This window comes from Mus caroli, chromosome 4 (assembly GCF_900094665.2).
Source record: "Mus caroli chromosome 4, CAROLI_EIJ_v1.1, whole genome shotgun sequence".
Classification (NCBI taxonomy): Eukaryota; Metazoa; Chordata; class Mammalia; order Rodentia; family Muridae; genus Mus; species Mus caroli.
The window spans coordinates 130,429,335-130,450,210 of NC_034573.1; the positions used below are offsets into that span (position 1 = coordinate 130,429,335).

At 52.0% G+C, this 20,876-nt stretch overlaps 1 protein-coding gene across 1 annotated transcript in view; it reads right to left on the reverse strand.

Annotated features, from left to right (window-relative positions):
• Nucleotides 1–3: 3 nt before the first annotated feature.
• Nucleotides 4–20,876, reverse strand: part of Padi4 (peptidyl arginine deiminase 4) — a 27,850-nt gene continuing 6,977 nt past the window's right edge. Inside the window, exons 3-16 of the mRNA XM_021161258.2 lie at nt 19,534–19,600; nt 17,186–17,253; nt 15,540–15,657; nt 13,819–13,944; nt 11,745–11,923; nt 11,545–11,648; nt 11,230–11,341; nt 10,096–10,203; nt 6,583–6,737; nt 4,714–4,858; nt 4,482–4,584; nt 2,578–2,645; nt 2,204–2,344; nt 4–489 (exon numbers count right to left, since the gene is read on the reverse strand). Coding sequence (XP_021016917.1) covers nt 256–489; nt 2,204–2,344; nt 2,578–2,645; nt 4,482–4,584; nt 4,714–4,858; nt 6,583–6,737; nt 10,096–10,203; nt 11,230–11,341; nt 11,545–11,648; nt 11,745–11,923; nt 13,819–13,944; nt 15,540–15,657; nt 17,186–17,253; nt 19,534–19,600 — 1,728 coding nt within the window. The 3' untranslated portion in view covers nt 4–255. The remainder of the gene's footprint in view (nt 490–2,203; nt 2,345–2,577; nt 2,646–4,481; nt 4,585–4,713; nt 4,859–6,582; nt 6,738–10,095; nt 10,204–11,229; nt 11,342–11,544; nt 11,649–11,744; nt 11,924–13,818; nt 13,945–15,539; nt 15,658–17,185; nt 17,254–19,533; nt 19,601–20,876) is intronic.

Genomic DNA, 20,876 nt, shown 5'->3' on the forward strand with positions numbered 1-20,876 from the left:
ATACAAAACCACATCTTTATTGCAGCATCTCTAAGCAGAGCTGAGCTTGCTATGCAAGGACCATTTGTGGACACACAGAGATGGGACAGGAGCCAGATGTGGGTGAAGCAAACATGTCACAGCAGGGAGGGGTGGCCACCTCTGGGGAAGCCCAACCGTCCCCAGATCTCTTGCTGCACCTCGCTGGGGGGGGCGGTGGGGAGCAGCTACCTCTGGCCAGGACAGTCCTTGAGGGAGGCTGCCAGGGGTGGTGACTCAGGGCACCATGTGCCACCACTTGAAGGTGAAGGGCTTCCTGCGCACATTGGTGCCACAGTGAACCTCCCCGTTGTACACGTGGTAGGTGTAGAAGTCGTTGATGAAGGTGCAGTGCAGACCCAGCGGCTCCAGGTGGGAACGCACCTTCTCCTCCAGGCAGCAGTGGCCATCGATGATGGGCCCGAAGGGCTTGGGGATGCCCAGGTACTTGCCCAGGACCAGCATGTTCACCTGCGGGAGGGTGGGGCCGGATCAGAGGCAACAGCTGTAGGGTAGGGCCCACAGGTCTCTGGACTAAGGTTGGTTCTTTTTCCCTTTTGCATCTCTCTTTCCCCCTCCCTCCCTCTCTCTCCTGCCCTTCCCCTTCCTCCTCTTTTTCTCTCTTCCCTTCATTCCTTTTCCTCTCACTCCTTCTCCCCTCCCCTCCTTCTCTTCCTCCCCTTCCCTTCCCCTCCTTTCCCCCTCCCTCTCCTCCTATTCCCTCTCCCCCCTCCCCTCCCCTCCCTCCTCCTGCCCCTCTCCTCACTCCTTCTCCCCCTCCTCTCCTTTCCCCCCCCACAGTGTTTTTGTGTGTGCCTTGAGGGGTGGGTGCACCCAGAGCCAAGGAAGGCCTCTTGTGTGCTCTTCAGTGTATTCCTTTGAGGCCAGGTCTCTCTCCCCGGGCTTGCCTGCAAGCCCCTGTCTCTGTGTCCCTCAGAGCAGGGATTTACAGGCATATGGGTGGCACATGTGGGTGACACCCAGCTTGTTACCGGGGTCCTGGGATCTGAACTCTGGCCATCAGAGTTCCATAGCAAGTTGCTCTTAGCCACTAAGCCACCTGGCTGTACCCTCCAGTTTTCCGTTTACTTTTGTCTGCGTCTGCCAGGTGCGTGCAGGTGTCTCAAGGAATCCAGGAGACACCTAGATCCTCTAGGCTTAGGTTGCGGGCAGTTGGAGGGCCATTCAGCGTGAGTGCTAGGAATCGAACTGGGGTCCTTGAGAGGAGCAGCAAGGGCTCTGACTGCTTAGCCATCCCTCCAGCCTGCACAGCTCTTTTTGGTGACTGGGTCTCTTGTAGCCAAGGCTGACTCTGAACCCCAGACTCTCCTGCCTTCACCTCTCACGTGGTGGACACACTGCACACTGCGTGTCTGCCTCTAACAAGCGTCCTGTGGGTAAAGGGCCACGAGCTGTTTCAGCTCACTTAGGACACATCACAGTGAACTGTGATCCCTGGGCCTCGGGCACTATGTTCAGGGAGAGAGGGAGACCGGTTTCCCTACTGGATGGAGTCTTCTGTCATAGCTCAATACATGAAGGAGGAGATACCTCAATGGCTAAATTAGAGCTGCTGCCTTGGAACCCCAGAGCTCCAGGGAGCCCACTTTGAAAATGACTGTGCCGAGAAACATCACCAGCTCCTTAGATCTAGGTAATTCTCCACCTAGTACTCGGGTGTCCTTTGGAGGAGGCTGGTAAAAAAGGCAGGAGGAGGTAGGAAGACATGTGGCGGTCACAGTTAAGTAACAAAGGTCAAATCTGGCCCTGCTCTGGGTCCTGTTCCACAGGGGCCCCCTTCCTGGCAGTGAATGCCACCACAGAACACTTTGTCTATGTCCCGTGTCTGCTGGTCCCTTAACCCAGTATGGGAGACAAGAAGCAGCAGGGCAGAGCTGGTTTTGAAACCAGACCCTGGCTTTGCTATCCCTTGCCTGCTGTGTGTTTTTGTGTTAGACACCTAACTTCTCTGAGCCTGCCTCTGGAAGGCAAAGCCACAAGAGAGAGCACTCCTGACATTGTGTGAGGCTCAGAAGAGGCTCTGGGTGCCGAGAGGGCTACGTGAGCCTCAAAAGGCGCACCAAAGAGCCACCTGGACCTGCCTTATGCCTGGCCAGGCTGTGTATTGCAGTTTAGGAAGTCATTTGAGTCAGAGGGAGTCAGGCAGTGGCTGTCACCTCCTTACCATGTTTGGGAAGAAGGCATGGGCCTTCAAGTTCCCTCTGGAGTTCCCCACGAGCTTGAAGAGCTGCGGGATGTCGATGATGTCACCCTCCACCAGGCCCAGCTCCCGCTTCAGCACCGCCCGGTTCCAATCGATACAGCTCTGGTAGGGAGGCCAAGGGAGTGCGTTAGGGGAGACAGTGTGGGATAGCAGCAGGGATCGGTAAGAACTGGGGGTTCAGGCTCTCAGGGACCTCACAAGCTCCCCTCCTGTGCTCTGCCTGGGCCTGGGCTTCTGACCCTGGGCTAGTCGCCAGTGCGTTGTGAGCACCCCTGAGAGCCCCGCCCCACCCCATGCACCCGCTGCAGCATCTCCAGGACACCCAGGCTGCGTACCTCCACATAGGCATTCTGGTCTCTTAGTTTCTTGTTGGACAGAATTTCATTGATTGTCTGCCTTTTCCCTGTTGTGGAGAAAGAGAGAAAACGATGGACCCCACTCGGGAGGCAGGCTACCCTCCGGTGCCGCCATTCCTTCAATGGGTGGATATATTCTTGCTCCCCCAAAGGCCCCCATCTCCAAAGGGACCCTGTTTGTTTTAGAGAAGGGGTTTGGGAAATGTTGTCTTTAATGATAATTCTTAGCATCTTCCAGCACCGGAATTGTCAGAGTCAAACCAATCAGGATGGCTGGGTGGCCCCACTGAGCCTCGTGTGACAGGGAATGAAGGAGGAGGGTGACCTTCAAACAGGACAAAGCCCCAAGTGGCAGAGAAGACAAGCTGCTGCCTGAGACAAGATCCTGGCACAGTCAACCAATTAGGCCAACAAACCCCATTCCAGTGCCAGCCCTTGATCCAGCCACAACAACTGGGGAGGCCTCAGCACCAATCAACAAGACTGCTATGTCAATGTCCCTGGGAGGTGACACTGGACACCTGGATCAGACCCCTGGCTCAGGAGTGGCTTAGAAATGGACAGCTTTCTGGTAGTCTGCGCTGTTTCCAATCCCAAGGTCTCAGAGCCTACTTATTAATATTTTTATTTTTTAATATTTCTATTTTATGTGCATTGGTGCTTTGCCTGCATGTGTGTCTGTGTCAGATCTTGGAGTTACAGATGGTTGTGAGCTGCCATGTGGGCGCTGGGAATTAAACTTGGGTCTTCTGGAAGAGTACTGAGTGCTTTTAATCACTGAGCCATCTCTCCAGTCCCTTTTACTTTTAATTTATATATACATATATATGTTAATGTATATATTATATTATATTATATTTGTGCACCACACATGTGCCTGGTGCCTGAGGAGGTCAGAAGAGGGTTTCAGACGCCTAAGGAGGTCAGAAGAAGGCATCAGATCTCCTGGAACTGGAGAACTGATGGTTGAGAGCCACCATGTGGGTGCTGGGACCCAAACTCAGGCCTTCTTTAAGAGTTACATGAGCTCTTAATGGCTGAGCCATCTCTGAAGGCCCTATATTTACTTTTAAAACTGGTTCTCATGTAGCCCAAGCTAGCCTAAAATTTGTGATGTAGCCAAGGATAACCTTGAATTCCTGGTCTACAACCTCCTGAGTGCTGGGCTTATAGGCGTGCCTCACCATATCCAGTTTATGGGTGCTGAGGACAGAACCCGGGGACGATCCTGGCAAGTACCATTTGAGTTACATTCCCCAGCCTCAGATCCAGATCCTGTTAGGAGAGGAGGTGGCTGGGGGGGGGGGGGCAAGCGGAGTGACCTCAGTGACAAAGCAATTCTCTGGCATGTATGAGACCCCAAACTTCCACTCTCAGCAACACAAGGGAGAGAAAAGAAAGCAATATGAGTGGGGGGCGGGGAGTGGGGCGCTGGTTTGCTTGCCTCTGTGTAACACACTTAAACATATTTAGAGAAACTTGAGCCGCCGAGAGCCCTTCGTCTCTGACGCCGGCCCTTGCCTATTGAAACATTCCATCCATGGACTTGATTCATTCAGATCGTTCACGGCTGGCTGCCTCCGGGCCATCTTAGTTGCCTGTCTGTAATTTTCCTTATCTGTCACCTCGACAATCCCCCTCACCCCCCACCTCCCTCCCTCTCTACCTCCCCCCCCCCCACTTTGCTGCCTCTGACTCAGGTATCCCAAAGGTACCTTTAGTCGTCTTGGTAGCTCACAGGGAGCTTGGAGGCCCAGCGCTGAGCATGGTCCCTTGCACATAGTAGGTACACAACTCTCTGTACCCTACAGGATCTCAAGGAGCAGTGGAGCCGGTAGACAGCAGAAGCTGCCCACACAGGACGCCAGCCATGGTCAACTTACTCTTGAGTCCTTCGAACAGTGTCGCCTCCCCATGGCCCTGGTTCTGTAGCTCCTGGAACAGCTGGTAGCAAGCTCTGGGGCTGGACAGCAGCAGCCGAAAACCCTGCTGGGGAAACGCTGGAGTCAAGGGCCCGGAGCTGCTTAGCCACCCACCCGGGATTCCATCTACCACCTTCCTCCCCCCACGGAGAGGGGGCGCTGGCTTCTGAACCCTGGCAGAAGGGTTACGCACCTGCCTGTCCCGTGCTGGGACGAAGCTCAAGAACTCGTCCACGTGACCCACAGAGAGCCAATCGGAGAAGAGGCTCACGGGGGCCTGCACCTGTTGGGCGCTCAGGAAGTCTTGTAGGGCCTGGTGCATGTCCCGGCTCTCGCTGCTGCTCTTGCAGGGATTTGAAGTTATGACAGGCATCGGCGGCAATGAAAAGACACAGTGATGACTCCCACACGGCCTTGAGATCCGGCCTGGTGATCTCCCCTCATAGATGGAGTTGGGGAGGGTCACTGGACCCTCCTGTGAGATTCTAGCTCCTGCCTGCACCCCTTCCAGCTGTAAGTGATTCTGCTCTAAGGGTGTATTGTCACATGCAAATGTCCCGAGAGCTGGGGATATTTGTCTCAAAACGGTGGGTCAGGACCCCATTGGGGTGACTCTTTCACAGGGGTGGCCTAAGATCATCAGAAAACACAAGTATTCACATTACCGTTATGAGTCATAAGAGTAGCAAAATTATAAAGTAGCAACAAAAATAACTTTATGGTTGGGGGGGGTCACGGAAACATGAAGAACTGTATTAAAGGGTTCCAGCATTAGGAAGGTTGAGAACCACTGTGCTAGATAGAGTGTAGCCATGTGGGAAAAGGTTGACTGAAAAAGGGGGAGTCATCTGTGTTGGGGAGAGACTTCATGATACTTCACAGTCACCCACCCACCTGTAAGTCACCCTTACCAACCCGTGCTCAGTGTAACCCCAACAGAAACGCATTTCCATCGCCTTCGGAAAAGTTCCCAAATTGGAGATGTCTGGGGTTGGTGGCCTGGCAGAGGACTTTGGGCTCCTCCCACCTAGGAGAGGGACCGTGGAGTCTGGGCTGCTGCTGTCATGGTATTGACATCTGAGCAATTTAAGCTTTGTCCCTGGAGCTTCCTTGGGTGGGGGGAAACTGAGGCACGGCCGCTGAGGTCCTAGGATCAGTGTCGAACCACAGAAAGCATTGCCCGCTGACTCGGCCTAGACTGTGTGATGGAGAAGCCTAGGCTTCAGAGCTGGTGGGTGACTCCTCAGCTGTTGTGTGGCCTCAGGACTATCCCTTCACTTCCCTGAGCCTCGTCTTCACTGTGAGGCCTTCTTACGTGAGCCGGCTTTTCTTCTTCCCCCTCCTCCTCTTCCACCCTTTTCTTCCTCTTCCTCTTTGCCCTCCTCTTCCCTCTCCTCCTCTTCCTCCTCTCCCTCTTTCCCTCCTCTCCCTTCTCCCTCTCCTCTTCTTCCCCCTCCTCCTCTTCCTTCTCTTCTTCCTTCTCCTCTATTTCCTCTTCCTTCTCTTCCTCAATCTGTCCCAGCCACGCTGGCCTTCATTCCTGCCTCAGGACATTTGTTCATGTTCTGTCCTATGCCAGGTCACTTGGTCCCAGGACACCTCTTCTGTGGTTTTTTTTTTTTTTTTTGGTTTTTCGAGACAGGGTTTCTCTGTGTAGCCTGGCTATCCTGGAACTCACTCTGTAGACCAGGCTGGCCTCGAACTCAGAAATCTGCTGCCTCTGCCTCCCAAGTGCTGGGATTAAAGGCGTGTACCACCACCCTGCCCAGCCTGCTTTTTTTTTTTTTCTTCTGTGTTCTCTTTTATCTTACTCATTTGCTTTCTCTGGTGTGACACACTCACTGATCTAACCCCAGCTTCTGGCACATAGTAGGTTTTCAGTAAACTGTCATACCCTGAAGGCATACAAGTGGGTAGAGGTAGGCTCTGGAGGTTCCATACCTTCCAGGTGGCTTCCTCTCAATGTTTGCTGACCTCCTAGGTTTGGAGAACATAGGGGAGGCCTTGCTGTGGCCTTCGTCACTGTCCCCTACCCCAGCCATCCCCATGTTCTTCTCCTTACCTGGAGTAACCGCTATTCCCGATGAGAATTCTGCCCAGTGGGTACTCCTTCCCTCTGACAGTGACTGGGGGACTCACCTCCAGGTTCCCAAAGGCATCCAGCCCAGTGAGCTCTGTCATATAGAGCTTTCGAGTCACATAGCCAAAATTTGGACCCTAAGATGGGAGAAGGATATAATGAGAGAAACGATTGTCCCCAGGGGGATATGGCAGCTGCACCCATGGTGGTAACGGGAGGGAGCTCTGTGGATACCAGAGAGGAACCTTACGACTCTGCAGGGTGGAAGGGATGTTGGATTGAGTCAGTGGCCCTTGAAAGAGATGGGGGCCAGGCGGTGTTGCTGCACGCCTTTAATCCCAGCACTTGGGAGGCAGAGGCAGGTGGATTTCTAAATCCGAGGCCAGCCTGGTCTACAAAGTGAGTTTCAGGACAGCCAGGGCTATACAGAGAAACCCTGTCTCGAAAAACCAAAAAAAGAAAAAAAGAAAAAGAGATGGGGGTGCTGGTTGAGTCCCCAGCATGTGTCACCTGACCTGCTTGGAAAACTCCTGCACAGAACAACAGACTCTCAAAGCATTCTTCCTGTTCTCTGTAGAGTTGGGAATGGGGGATGAGTAAAGGCAAGGCTCCTCAGTCAATCTGAGGAGGGACAGGAGTCCAAGCCACCCCTGTGGCCAGCACTGTGGTTCACACCATGTCCCCACTCAGACCCTGGCTTAGAATGGGCTTTATGGCTTTACAGATGTTTTACATCCCGACAGTTCTCACCAGAGGATACATAGGTCACCGCTATGTGAGCTTTGTGGGTGCTGTGACAAATCACCTCCAGATAGTGGCTTAACGTAACACTGGGTTTATCTTCCTGCAGTTCCAAAGGCCTCAAATCACTTGTCACAGAAATGTCACTTGTCAGAGTGTGGCCTTAAGATCATCACTGAGGCACCAGAGAAAGCGTCTCAAGAGAAAACACCTTGTGCTGGGTGGCAGCTGCCTGCAGTGGCCTTGCACAGCCTTCCCACAATGCTCTATGCTGTGGGGGAAGGGCAGGCCACCTGTGCCTCCTTCACTTTCTGGTGTCAGCAGGTGGCTATTTCATGGAATCCCGTCTGTGAACTGAGCCCACCACCCACATCACACCTCTGGCCACCTCTGCTCCGCCAGATGCTGGACACCAGACATCAGACAGATGTCGGCGCCCACCTGAGTGCTCAGCAACCCACAGCCTTCCTGTGAGCCTCTCTTCCCAGGGGATAGCCTCGAGGCCACCTTCGCCTCACCTCCCTCACAATGGCCAGAAAATCCAGTTGGCCTGGTCTTGTAGAGCCACCCAGAGCCTGACCACAGGCAGCCACCACCACCTCATCTGTCCTGGTCTCTTCCCACTCTGGCTGGCCCCTGGATGTAATCTCTTTATAACACTGACAGAGCACACCCTGACTGACGACTTACTAGATCACCCATTTCTTAGATTCTAAACTGATGGTCCCACTGAGGCCAGCAGTTCACTGACTTTGCTGTCCACAGCACTGGGTTAGCTTTAACAGAAGTATTTTGTTTTAAATCTATTTCCTTTAGAATTTTTTTTATTTATGGGGCTGGAGAGATGGCAGCAAAACTTGTCAGTTTTTGTCAACTTGATACAAGATCAGCTGGTGAGAAAGAAACCTCAACTGAGAAAACACCTCCATAAGATTGGCCTCAATCAGATTGGCCTGTGGTTGCCCACAGGATTGTCTGTGGGTCTTGATTAATGATTGCCCACTGGAGCTGGGCAGTGGTGGCACATGCGATTAATCCCAGCACTTGGGAGGCAGAGGCAGGTGGAGTTCTGAGTTCGAGGTCAGCCTGGTCTACAAAGTGAGTTCCAGGATAGCCAGGGCAATACAGAGAAATCTTGTCTCAAAAAAAAAAAAAAAAAAAAAAAGATTGCCCACTGGAGGCAATGCCAGCCCTGGACTGGTGGCCCTGGGTCCTACTGAAGGCAGGCGGAGCAAGTTTCTCCATGGCCTCTGAGTCAGCTCCTGCCTCGACTTCCCTCACTGATAGTGAGATGTGATTCCACAGTGTGGTATGGAAATATAAACTAAATAAACCGGGTCTTCCCCAACTTGCTTTTGGTCAGGATGTATTATCAGCAAGGAAGAAGCAAACTGACAACAGTGGCGTGAGCCTCTGACAGCATCAGGAGAGGCCTGGCTAGGTGGGACATTGAGACTGAGATCTGAAGGCTGAAAGTCAGCTAGTGCCAGTATAGGGAGGCACATTCCTGGCAGAGGGAATGACGTATGGCACATGCCAAGGTCCTGGGGTCAGGGAGTAATGGGAAAATTTGAAGTCATGGTGTCACTCTGGGGACAGTTTCCCTGTCACTCTGGTACTCTCCACAAGGAAGAGTTGGGTGGGGAATGTACCCAGCCAAGGACCTGCTATGACCTCCTTCCATCCAAGGTGGGATGAGGCAGAAGGGAGACTTCTGTACTGAGGACCTGTGTTACAGAACGCTGGGAGTCTGGTTCAGAGCAGGGCCATTGACCTTTGGAATAGCTACGTGGTAAGATGCAGCTACTGCAGGCAGGGTGCGGGAAATGGGGCCACAGAGGCTTGGCAACAGTCCTGGGTGACGCTCCCACCTACGGTAGGAATGAGCTTTCCTCTGTCCTTAGCCAGCACACCTTGGCCAAAGGCACAGGGTTTGGCCAGGAAGAAGCCAAAGGTTGATGGGACAGACGTTTCGTTCCAAGCCTCTGGCCTGAGGTGGCCTATTGTCTCGCTCCTTGGGGTGCAAACTATGCATGGCTGTAAGGCTTGTTCCTCTTCTGTCTGGGGATTTCAGGCCCCAGTACAGGCTAGGGTCTTCCTTGGATGGCAGAGAGGCAACATGGGAGACCTGATGCTGTCCCTCTTGAGCCTCGGTTTCTACCTCTGTGAAATGGACCCACAGATAGCAGCCCTATCAAAGGTTGTCACACAGAATGGAGTCAGAGCCTGCATCTGAAGGCGTGTGGGCTCAGTAAACATAAACATACTCTTCTTCTTATTTATGATGTTGATGACCTGGGCTGAGTTGGCATCCATCTGCCTGGCCAGGCCAAGCCAGAGTGACTCACCAATACGCCACTTCAAAGTACCTGGATGTGTTGACTGAGACTGATAAAGTCCGGCTGACCCTGAACCCCTGCCACAGCCCCAGTGTAGCCCCCAAAGGACAAATGATGCCCAAGCGATGGAACTCTCGCCTTGTGGCAAGAACACTCTTAGGGAGCCCAGGATGCCCCTTACAAAGCTATCTCAAAGACCAGCTGAGCTCATGTGGGGTGAGGCTGTGAGAAACCAGATCTTATCAGAGTAATGACTGAGGAAGCCAGCACTACCCCTTGGGTCCCACTGGAACAGGAACTCAGCTTTGAGGACCAGGCTGCTAAGGGGTGGGGAGAGCTGGATTGAGAAAGGACGGGGCCTCAGGGCTAGGGACACTGGACAGCTGGAGGTTGGCCAGGCCTACAGGGTTCCTACCATAACTCGCTTGACAGGAAAATCCTTCAGGCCTCTGTCCCTCGGGGAGTCAAAGACCACAGGCAGTGTCTTGTGTGGGGCCTGGATGTAGCCAATCTCCATTTCGTCCTGGAGGGATACAGAAAAGCTGTGGCTGTGCCACAATCTTGGCACCCAAAGCCTGATATGGTGTGGACCTATCCTATCTAACTATTGCCATCAAGAACAAATTCTCCATAATACCTGAGCCCAGAGAATGGTCCCTGAGCATGCTGGCAGACCCGAGTCCTGCACAGCCTGCTGGGAAAATGAATAGGACAGAGGCCCTGACTCTGGGGGGTGGGGGGGGAGGAGACACCCCAGGACTGTGGCTGGGGTGTAGTGATGGAGCCTTGTCCTAGAGGAAAGAACATCCAGCGTGGGGGTGACTAGAGGTGCTGAGGTGGGGGGGATGCTGGGGAACCCAGAGTGCTTCCAGTATTATACTGGGATAGGCCAAGGCTTCCCTGGAAAGGCTCTTTACTGTGCCCAGGTGGGAGCAGCCTCCTGGATCTCACAGGAGCAGACACATGGCCCACCCAGCCCTGTAGGTGGCTGCACTGGTTTTCAGAAATGAATCTAGTGAGGACGGTGACTCTCTGGCAGTTATGCGGGGTGGGGGTGGGGACAGGCAAAGTTGCTATGACGAGTTATGGGATGGGAACCCTGGGCATTTCCTGGTGAAAGATGGGAACCTGTGTGCAGCTCCCTAGGGATCAGAGGCAGGGATGGCAAGGGCGGGACTTAGCAAATAGGGAGAGGGACACGGTCCCACTGGAGGGATGGCATGAACGGAGGGGCGGCCTTCACGCTGACCACTGATGAGCAGGGCTGGGTCATGGGTGAGGAGAAGGAAGACAGCTGAGGGGACAGAGGCAAAGGCTTAAGATGAGAGCCAGGGACGGGCATGGAGATGGGAGCTCACCTCTATGTCAGATGAACTCTCTGCTTGATCCCCCCCCAAGCCCCATCCCTGCTCCCTCCCTGGTGTGAGGACCTTCTGAGCCTCCTTCCTCTCAATCCATCCCAGGAAGGAGCGCCTCAGAGCTGGAGCTGTGCCCCAGGAGCCCAAGGCCTGTGTCTGTCCCTTGGCCTCAGGCGGATGGGAGCACGTACCTGCATCCATTGGTCATCGATATTCTCCTCCTCGGGGCACACAGTCAGCTTGCACTTGGCTTTCTTGGTCAGAGTAGCTAGTGACTTTACAAAGTCTTCATTGTCAGAAATCCTAGGGAGATTAGGCCTCGTCATCACAGGGGGGTAACAAGGACAGATAACAGACAATCTGCTCCTCACTCCAGGCTCCTGAGCCAATTCTGGCTTCCAGGGGCTGAGGGCAGGAGGTATGTTTTGCCATTCCCAGAAAATGCACCCGCCCAGAATTCAGAGCTCTCCTTAACGTACCCAGACACCCCTCCCCTAGAGCTTCACCTGCACACGTACACCTCCTGGGGGGGCTGAGTGTTGGGGGTCATGATCCAGGGGGCCACACGGAACGTCACACTGTCTTGGAACACCAGGGCCTCGGGGAGCTCCTGATGGGGAGAGGTGAGAAGGGTCGTCATGGTCACTGGCAGACAGGGTGCAATGCCTGCCTCCCCTCCCCCACCCACCCCTAGGTCGAGGCCTACCGGGTTAGACTTGTCCAGCAGGGAGAGGGTGAGGGGAATGAGCCCTTTGAAGTCTGCGTCTGGGAAAGCAAGGCCTTCCACATAGAAGTCTGTGTTGTGCTGGCCGCCGGGCAGCTCCAGGCAGTACGAGAACTGTTGTGGTCCCAGGGCCACCTTGTACCGGGACGGCAGTTTGCCCCCTAGACAGAGGTGAAGTGTGCTTAGGCCTAGCATGCTACGTGCTTCTGATTTCCTCTCCTCTGTACTGAGGTGCCTTCCCAGGGTCCCTGCGAGTCACAACCCAAGGGCCTCTGGAGGTGTTTAGTGGGAAAACGTCAAAGCTGCACTTGGGACCTTGTTCCCCTGACAAGAGGGGTCCAGGAGGGGCAATGAATGGCAGGTGCCAGCACCATTCCGAACTTTGCACAGTTCTTTTATTCTTTCACTGACTGGTCCATTCATTTGTCCCTAAGCACTGTCACGGTCTCCTAGGCGACTAGGGAGGAGCAAAGGCTATTATCTGTAACAGACACCAATTAAATTAGTGACAGAGGAAAACGGGAGGGTCTCCTGGGTAGTCATCAGTTTATCATATAAATACGTGTGTCATATGTGTTATACATTATATAATATAGATATTACATATACATGTAATATATCACAAATATAAAGTATCATATGGTTACTTCAGCCTAAGTTTGGAAGGAAGTGGGGGCAAAATAAGCCTCGGAAAGCCCTCTGCCGTCCACTGCCCCTGGGAGAACCGAGGCATCGGTACACACCCCTCCCCTTGGCCATCCACGCCCCATTTTAAATCCTACAAACCTCACAGTGGCTTCTCTGGCCCCCCTCGAGCACACAGGCACATTCCCACCTCAGGGCCTTTACACCTTCCTCAGAATGCAGTCTCTTCTGACCTGCCTTACTCTCTCTGCCCTCAGCTCCACACCCCACACTGCTGTTCCTAATTATTTACCTGTCGCTCCTCCTATCCCACCAGGATAAAAGTGAATGGGACAAAGACTCGGTTCACGGCCATGTGCCCTGTGCTCAGGCCTGAGGTTGGCACTGCCAGGATAGGAGGAGCTGCAGAGTGGCAGATGCCCAGCAAATGGGGGCATGGCACATAGTGGGGGAGAGGAGAAAGGGAGAGAGAAAGGGGGTGGGAGGAAGAGAGGGAGGGTGTGAGAGAGAAAAAGAGAGGAAGGGACAGAGGGGTGAGAGGGAGAGAGGAAGGAAGGAAACAAAGGAGGGGAGAGAGAGAAAAAAAGAGTGGGGCTAGAGAGATGGCTCAGTGGTTAAGAGCACTGACTGCTCTTCCAGAGGCCCTGACTTCAATTCCCAGCAACCACATGGTGGCTCACAACCATCTGTAATGGGATTCGATGACTTCTTCTGGTGTGTCTGAAGACAGCTACAGTGTACTCTTTTTTTTTTTGCATGCCTTTAATCCCAGCACTCGGGAGGCAGAGGCAGGCGGATTTCTGAGTTCAAGGCCAGCCTGGTCTACAAAGTGAGTTCCAGGACAGCCAGNGCGGATTTCTGAGTTCAAGGCCAGCCTGGTCTACAAAGTGAGTTCCAGGACAGCCAGGGCTACACAGAGAAACCCTGTCTCGAAAAAAAACAAACGAAAGAAAGAAAGAAAGAAAGAAAGAAAGAAAGAAAGAAAGAAAGAAAGAAAGAAAGAAAGAAAGAAAGAGAGAAAGAAAGAAAGAAGAAAGAAAGAAAGAAAGAAAGAAAGAAAGAAAGAAAGAAAGAAAGAAAGAGAGAGATGGGGGAGAGGGGGAAGGAGAAGAAAGGGGAGGAAGGGAGAGGGAGGGGAGAGAGAGAGAAAAGAGGGAGAGAAGGGAATTGGTGGACAACGACTGGCAGCAGTCACTCCCTTGTTCTCAACTGGGACAAGCTCAGGTCACCTCCTCTGGACTGCAGAGGACTGAGGCACGAGCCTGCCTCACAGCCCTGTGTCTGGAGTCAGAACCAAGCACACTCTAGCTCTTGAGAACTCCTTGCCCAAGGGGATGGGGACAGGGCGGTCCCCCATAAGGACTGTGTTGTCAGAGCGGCAGAGGTGCCATGGAAGGCTAGGCCGACTCACGTGTGGCCCGGAAGACTCTCACTCTGTCCATCTTGGCCTTGGGCACCTCCAACACCAGCTGATACTTTTCAAAGAAGTCTTTGGGCGTCTTCGTGCTTAGGGTCATTGGAGACATGTCCTGCAGGTCTGAGAGAAGGAGCATGTGGCCATGATGGTCCCCAGGGCCCTTCTCCCTCCAGGTACCTCTTAGCAGAGCCCAGACTCCCCCTCACCCTGCCACTAAGGAACCTGGCTTTCTTTTCTCATTTTAAAATGGCTACTTGTTGCTTATTTTTTCAAATGTTTATTACATTCAATTATTCTTGTTTGTTTTGGAGCACTGGAAATTGGGTCTGGAGTCTTAATTGTGCAAGGATGAGAGCTCAACCGCTCAGCCACCGCCCCTTCCCGCCTCGCCCCAGCCCTAGCCCCAGCCCCTGCTGCTCAGTCCCAGCCCACACTTATTTATCATGTGTGTGCATCAGAGAGGTTGAACATGCTGTGGTACATGTATCAGAGGATATACCAATTCACAGCAGCCAGTTGCAGCCAGTTCTCGGCTGCTACCATGCTGGACCCAGGGATCGAACTCAGGTCATCAGGCTTGGTAGCAAACACCCCTACCCACTGAGCCATCTCGGCAGCCCCTGGTTCTGTTCCTTTCAGCATGTCTATAACGTTTATCTGTGTATGTCTATGAAAGGGTGAATTAGGGATAGAAACTCAGAACAACACAGCCTATGTCCATTTGGTTTCTTGCTGTGACCCCGAGACTCAAATTCCGGAGCACAGAGAGCACTCAGAACAATGGTGGTACACGGCAGGATCAGCGCCAGGGTGACAGAAACGCCAGTGGTCACTGCTGCTGACTGGACCCCAGGGAAGGAGGCAAGGATGTGGACTCAACCTGGATCTGGGGGAGCTTGGGGAACTCCTTCAGCTCTTACTGCCTCAGTTTCTCAATCAGTAAGCAGGGGCGGAGAGAGACAAAGGGGAGAGTGAAATGGCATATTTCTTTAGCTATCGTTGTCTGGAGCCTCAGGAGTGCCCACAGGTTGCAGGGATGTCCCTAGCAACAGCCCCAGCCAGCCACACACATTAGACACAGTCATTTTACACCGTCCTTTGATTCCTGGGCAAGCTCCTGCCCTGGCCCCTCAGCTGTAGTCCCTTAGCACCCTCCGAGAGAAGGTCACCCTCCTCTATCCCTGGGCTACCTCAGCATCCTGGATGAGTGTCCACGAGACCCTGCTGCCCCTACCACAGTCCTCGAATCTCTCAGACACACCAAGGTGTCAGGCTCCCTGGGCCTCAGATACTGACCCTGGACCTGGGTAGCTGTGTGACTCACATGAGTTGTGGGTTTAACTTCTCTGTGCCTCAGCTTCCCCATCCTTTAGGCGCTTGGGTCTTGTGCGCTATCTGGGGACCAGCACTCCTTTCTATTTGATTTGGGCCCTGAGTCTGAGCCAAGCACAGCTGTGTGGGCTGGCCAGGAGCCAGCATGGAAAGCAGAGACTCTTGGGGCTCCCTGAGCCCCCCCACTGGTCTCTTCTGACTAATGTGTGACTTTGGTAGCTCACTTGCTTCTCCACTCCGTCCTCTGTAATGTGTACATCCTAACTCAAATGTGCTTTTGCTAAGCCAAATTCAGGGGCTATGACAAGACTACATGGGCAAACGGGCCTTGTTGAAGAATGAAGCCCCTCTCCCCAGAGCTGGCCAAGGTCTTCCGTCTTTACCTTTGTTGTCCAAGACCTTGTCATCCTCAAAGTCCATTCCGGAGGCCTGGGGGTCCTCTTTGTCGCAGTTCACCAACAGGATGGCGCCACGGCCGCCCGGGCCCCAGGTCCAGGTGCTCTGGGAACATCAGGAGGGTAAAAGACAGTGTCAGGGAATCTCTCAGATCCCATCAGCCCCTGAGAGACAAGCAGCTGGTTTCTCTCACCTCCCACGTTGTCTGGCTTTTCCTTACCCAGAAATTCCTGGCCCAAAGAATGGAGTTTTCATGGCTCCAAATATAACCAAATCTGCCCCAAATGCACAATGTGTGTATTGTATTTGTTAAAGACAGCATCTACTCTACCCAAGGTTAGTTCAACTTGGAATCCTCCTGTCCCCACCTCTGAGAGCTGAGATATAGGCCTGTCCCACCATATCCAGTCTGTGTGGCACCTATGACATCAGCCATGCTAGGCAAGCAACTCCACCAACTAAGCCACATCCCAGCCTCAATTCTTCTTTTTAATTTTATTTTTAAATAAAGGGGTCCAATAGAAAAATACACTTTAAAAGCCTTTTTAAAATGTTGGCCTGAAAGTCGGGCAGTGGTGGCGCATGCCTTTAATCGCAGCACTTGGGAGGCAGAGGCAGGTGGATTTCTGAGTTGAGGTCAGCCTGGTCTACAAAGTGAGTTCCAGGACAGCCAAGGCTGTCCTGTCTCGAAACTCCCCACCACCCCCAAAATAAGTTGGCTTGACAGAGAAACGGAGTCAAGAACATAAGAACGCCAGGATTCTAATCCACACAGCTACTCTCATGTGACCACGAGTGAGTCTTAGTGCCAGGCACCGTCTGCCCAGTGATGGAATACGTTGGCCCACCCTTAGAGATCTAGCATAATATAATAGATTAGATAATATTAAAGGAATTCAATGCTAGGCAAGCTCTCTAAGCCACACTTTCCCCTCTTCCTACTTTTTTGTTGTCTTTGTTTTGGTTTGGTTTTTCGAGACAGGGTTTCTCTGTGTAGCCCTGGCTGTCCTGGAACTCACTCCATAGACCAGGCTGGCCTCGAACTCAGAAATCCGCCTGCCCTCTGAGTGCTGGGATTAGAGGTGTGTGCCACTATTCCCAGCCGTTCCCCTACAGCTGATGTGAAGATCCCTTTCCGCACCCTGACCAACCTTGCTTCCACCACACATACTCGCCACCACGCCTCCTTCCTTTCTCCCTCTACCCTTGTCTCTCATCCCTTCTCCATCATCCCCTGTCCCTGCACACAGCTCCATGGGGACCCATCCACCAGTCACTAAGGGCTGGGGAGTATTTTTGAGCCACAGCTGAGACCTATTTATGTATTTTTTTTTTAATAACCTGGGTGACTCTGGAGATTCCAGCTTGTAGATTAACCCCATTTCTGAACCCATAGTTGGTTGTAAATATGATCTTGTAAAAGAGATGGCGTATACACAAGCCAAAAGATGAGGCTCCCACGCCTGGGGTGGGGTGGGGGCCACCTGTCCATCAGGGCCAGTCTGGGAAGGGTTGTTTCTTACAAGTTCATATGAGAACCCTGGTGAGGTGACCCTGTTCAGCTCATCACCACAAGGGGGCGCCACAGGAGAGCCCAGTGGCACTGAAGTATTGACTGACATTTGAGCCTCACCTGATCCTTCCCGGCTTGGGCCGGCTTCACTCTGCCAGTGCGGGTGACATCTGCGCTCAGGGACAGTTCTGAAATCCGAGAGAAGAGATCTGGTGGGGGTGAAGCCCAGGGCTTCCAGAGTGGCCCTGAGGGACAGGTCTCCCCCAAGCATGTCCCCCTGTTTGTCCCAGAGAAGCCAGAGTACAATTCAAAGGCCAGAGGCAGGACTTCCAAACACTGTGCCCTTCAGGGGCCATGACCATGATGCCAAAGCAGTTCTAGCCACCCCAGTGAAGCCTCCGTATGCCCTGCCAGGTCACTCAGTTTTGTAACCTGTGAAATGGGATTGTGGAGGCAAGTGTAACATCTCGGCACAGAGTCTGGCGCTGGAGTGAACCTCACGTAATTTAAATGTATACTCATGGATGAAATCCATTAATGAAACGAAACCTGGAGGTTTCACATACCATATACCTATTCAATACGCACTTAAATAAAACGACCATGCTGTCCAGGCTCAGATCTCACTAATTTAATTTTTAAAAACGTAGATAAAAGGTCTCTCTCTGTTGTCCAGCCTAGCCTCAAGCTCCTCCATGATCCTAAGAATGAATTTTTAAATGATTTTTTTAAAAAAGTGCCTTGGTGTTTGTCTGCATGTCTGTCTGTGTGAGGGTGTCAGATCCCCTGGAACAGGAGTTATAACAGTTATGAATTGTCATGTGGGGCTGGGAATTGAACCAGGATCTTCTGGTTGATCCGCAACCAGTGCTCTTAACCACTGAGCCATTTATCTCTCTAGCCCCTAAGAATGGATTTTTAAAAAAATATTATATAATTTTTATTTAATTTTGTGCGTATGTGGTGAGGGGTAATAGTGTGGTTGCCAGTGGAGACCAGAAGAGGGTGTTGGATCCTCTGTAGCTGGGGTTAGAGATGGTTGTGAGCCACCGGATGTAGGTGCTGCTAGCCAGACCCTGTTGGAGCAGTACATATTCTTGACCGCTGAGCCAACCCTCCAGCAACACTAATAGATTCTATTTAAAGATGAGTAGTGGGCTGGTGAGATGGCTCAGTGGGTAAGAGCACCCGACTGCAGCTTCCGAAGGTCCAGAGTTCAAATCCCAGCAACCACATGGTGGCTCACAACCATCCGCAACAAGATCTGGCGCCCTCTTCTGGAGTGTCTGAAGACAGCTACAGTGTACTTACATATAATAAATAAATCTTTAAAAAAAATAAAGATGAGTAGTAAAAAAAATACAAGTATATGTGCATGTATGGGCTATTAACATGATAAAAAGAAATATAAATAATAGGACTTGGGGAACACAGAACTATCTGCTACAAAAAGCAGCGCACATGTGTATGTGTGTATGTGTGTATATGTGAATATGTGCATGTGTATATGTGTGCATATGTGCATGCATATATGTGTATGTGTGTGTTTGTGTTTGTATGTGTGTATATGTGAATATGTGCATGTGTATATGTGTGCATATGTGCATGCATATATGTGTATGTGTGTGTTTGTATGTGTGTATGTATGTGTGCATGTGTGTATGTGTGTATATGTGCATGTGTATATGTGTGCATATGTGCATGCATATATGTGTATGTGTGTGTTTGTATGTGTGTATGTGTGTGTGTTTGTATGTGTGTATTGTGTGTTTGTAAAGCATTTATAAGGTATCTCAGAGACCTGTGTGTAGAACCGAGGTCCTCACTTCCCACCCTGAAGAGCAGTTATTACACTGTGATTCGAGTCTTCCAGTGCATTTGTGTTAACTGAGTAACTGTCAGAGGCCCATGGAGCTGGAAAGTCACTGTAGCTGAGGGCGACCTTGAGCCTCTGACCCTCAATCCTCTGCCTCTCAAGGGCTGGGAGTACAGATGTGCGTCAGCACACCTGGCTTATGCAGGACTGGGGACGAAACCCGGGGCTTCATGCTACCTAGAGAAGTTCTCTCCCCTCACCCTCGGCTGTCATCCATGTTTCTGTATGTAACTCTTTAGGGAGGGATATTTATGAAACACCAGATACGTGCATGGCTAGAAATGATCAATTTTCTTTGCTTACTCAAAAGTAAGATCTGGTCACGATGTGTCATGGGGAGAAGCCTTGTTGAGGAGGGGATGGGCATGTATTATGTGGAGGGAGAGGGCAGCTCTGGCTCCTCACTCTCTCTCTCCCTCCCTCCATCCTTCCCTCCCTCCCTCCCTTGTTTTTCTTCCTTTTTGAGACAGGATCTCAATCTATTGCCCTGGCTGGCCATGAACTCACAGAGACCTGCCTGCCTATGTCTCCAGGTGCTGGGGTTAAAGGTGTGCGCCCTTGGCAGCTCTTTAGTGCCCTGGTCATCACTTACCCACCCCAGTGATATAGATCAGGGCTTGGACTGGGGAAGTCTTGGGTCCATAGTATGAAACTCGAACCTATAAGACAATAGCAGACATTTATGATTTCTCTTAGTCACTCAACAAACAAGTTTGAGTGCTGCTGTATGCCCGCTCAATCCAGCTCAACTCTGCTAATTACGAAGTTGTAGAAAATGGTCCCAAGGGAGCTCAGAGATGGAGGGACCCGCCCGGCCTGAGAAAAGGGGGTGAGGGAAGAGTCCATGAGGGGTGTTTATTTATTGGCTAATTTTATGTCACCTTGACACAAACCAGAGTCATCTGAAAGGCTGGAACTTCAATTGAGAAAATGCCTCCTTAATATCCATTGTTGGGCATTTTCATAATTAGTGTTTGATGAGGGAAGGCCCAGCCCATTGTGGGTGGGGCCATCCCTGGGCTGGTGGTCCTGGGTTCTATAAGAAAGCAGGCTGAGCAAGCCACGAGGAGCAAGCCAGTAAGCAGCCAGTAAGCGGAACCTTCCATCAGCTCCAGCTTCCAGGTCCCCACCCTGTGTGAGTTCCTGTGCTGACTTCCTTCTATGATGAACAGCAATGTGGAAGTGTGAGCCAGATAGACCTTTTCCTCCCCAACTTGCTTTTGGTCATGGTGGTTCATCACAGCAACAGCTAGGGTTCTAACAAAGTGTGTCTTGAGAAATTCTTGGAAGGGGAGTAGGGGATCAGCAGCTGGAAATGGGGTACAAAAAGCATTAGAGGGGAAGAAAGAGCAGGCAGTAGCCGTGGAACTGGACTTCAGGTTGTCTCTCAGGCACCCGGAAGCAGGCCCTCAGCTGTAGAGTATGAGCTGTCTGTGCGGCCTCCAGATCAGAAGGCTGGGGAAGAGAGTGGGGAGGGGGAGGGGTGCACCTCAGGGGAGGATGACATGAAGCTCTGGGTTCATCTCAGTCCCTCTGCCCAGTTAAAACTGAAACAAACAAACAAACAAACAAGTAAACAAAAACCCAGAGAGGGGTGTCTGATTGACCCAGCTGTCAGGGAGGTGGGGCATTGGGAGGGAGATGCTTGAGTGACATGAGCTAGGGACACCAAAAGCAACCAAAGAGCTACAAGGAAAGGAGCCTATTCTGACATCTGAGGGGACACACTGAGGAGTGTCTGTCTGAGGGGACACACTGAGGAGAGTCTGAGGGGACACACACTGAGGAGTATCTGAAGGAATACACTGAGGAGAGTCTGAAGGGACACACTGAGGAGAGTATGAGGGTACACACACTGAGGAGAGCCTGAGGGGACACACTGAGGAGTGTTTGAGGGGACACACTAAGGAGTGTCTGAGGAGACATACTGAAGAG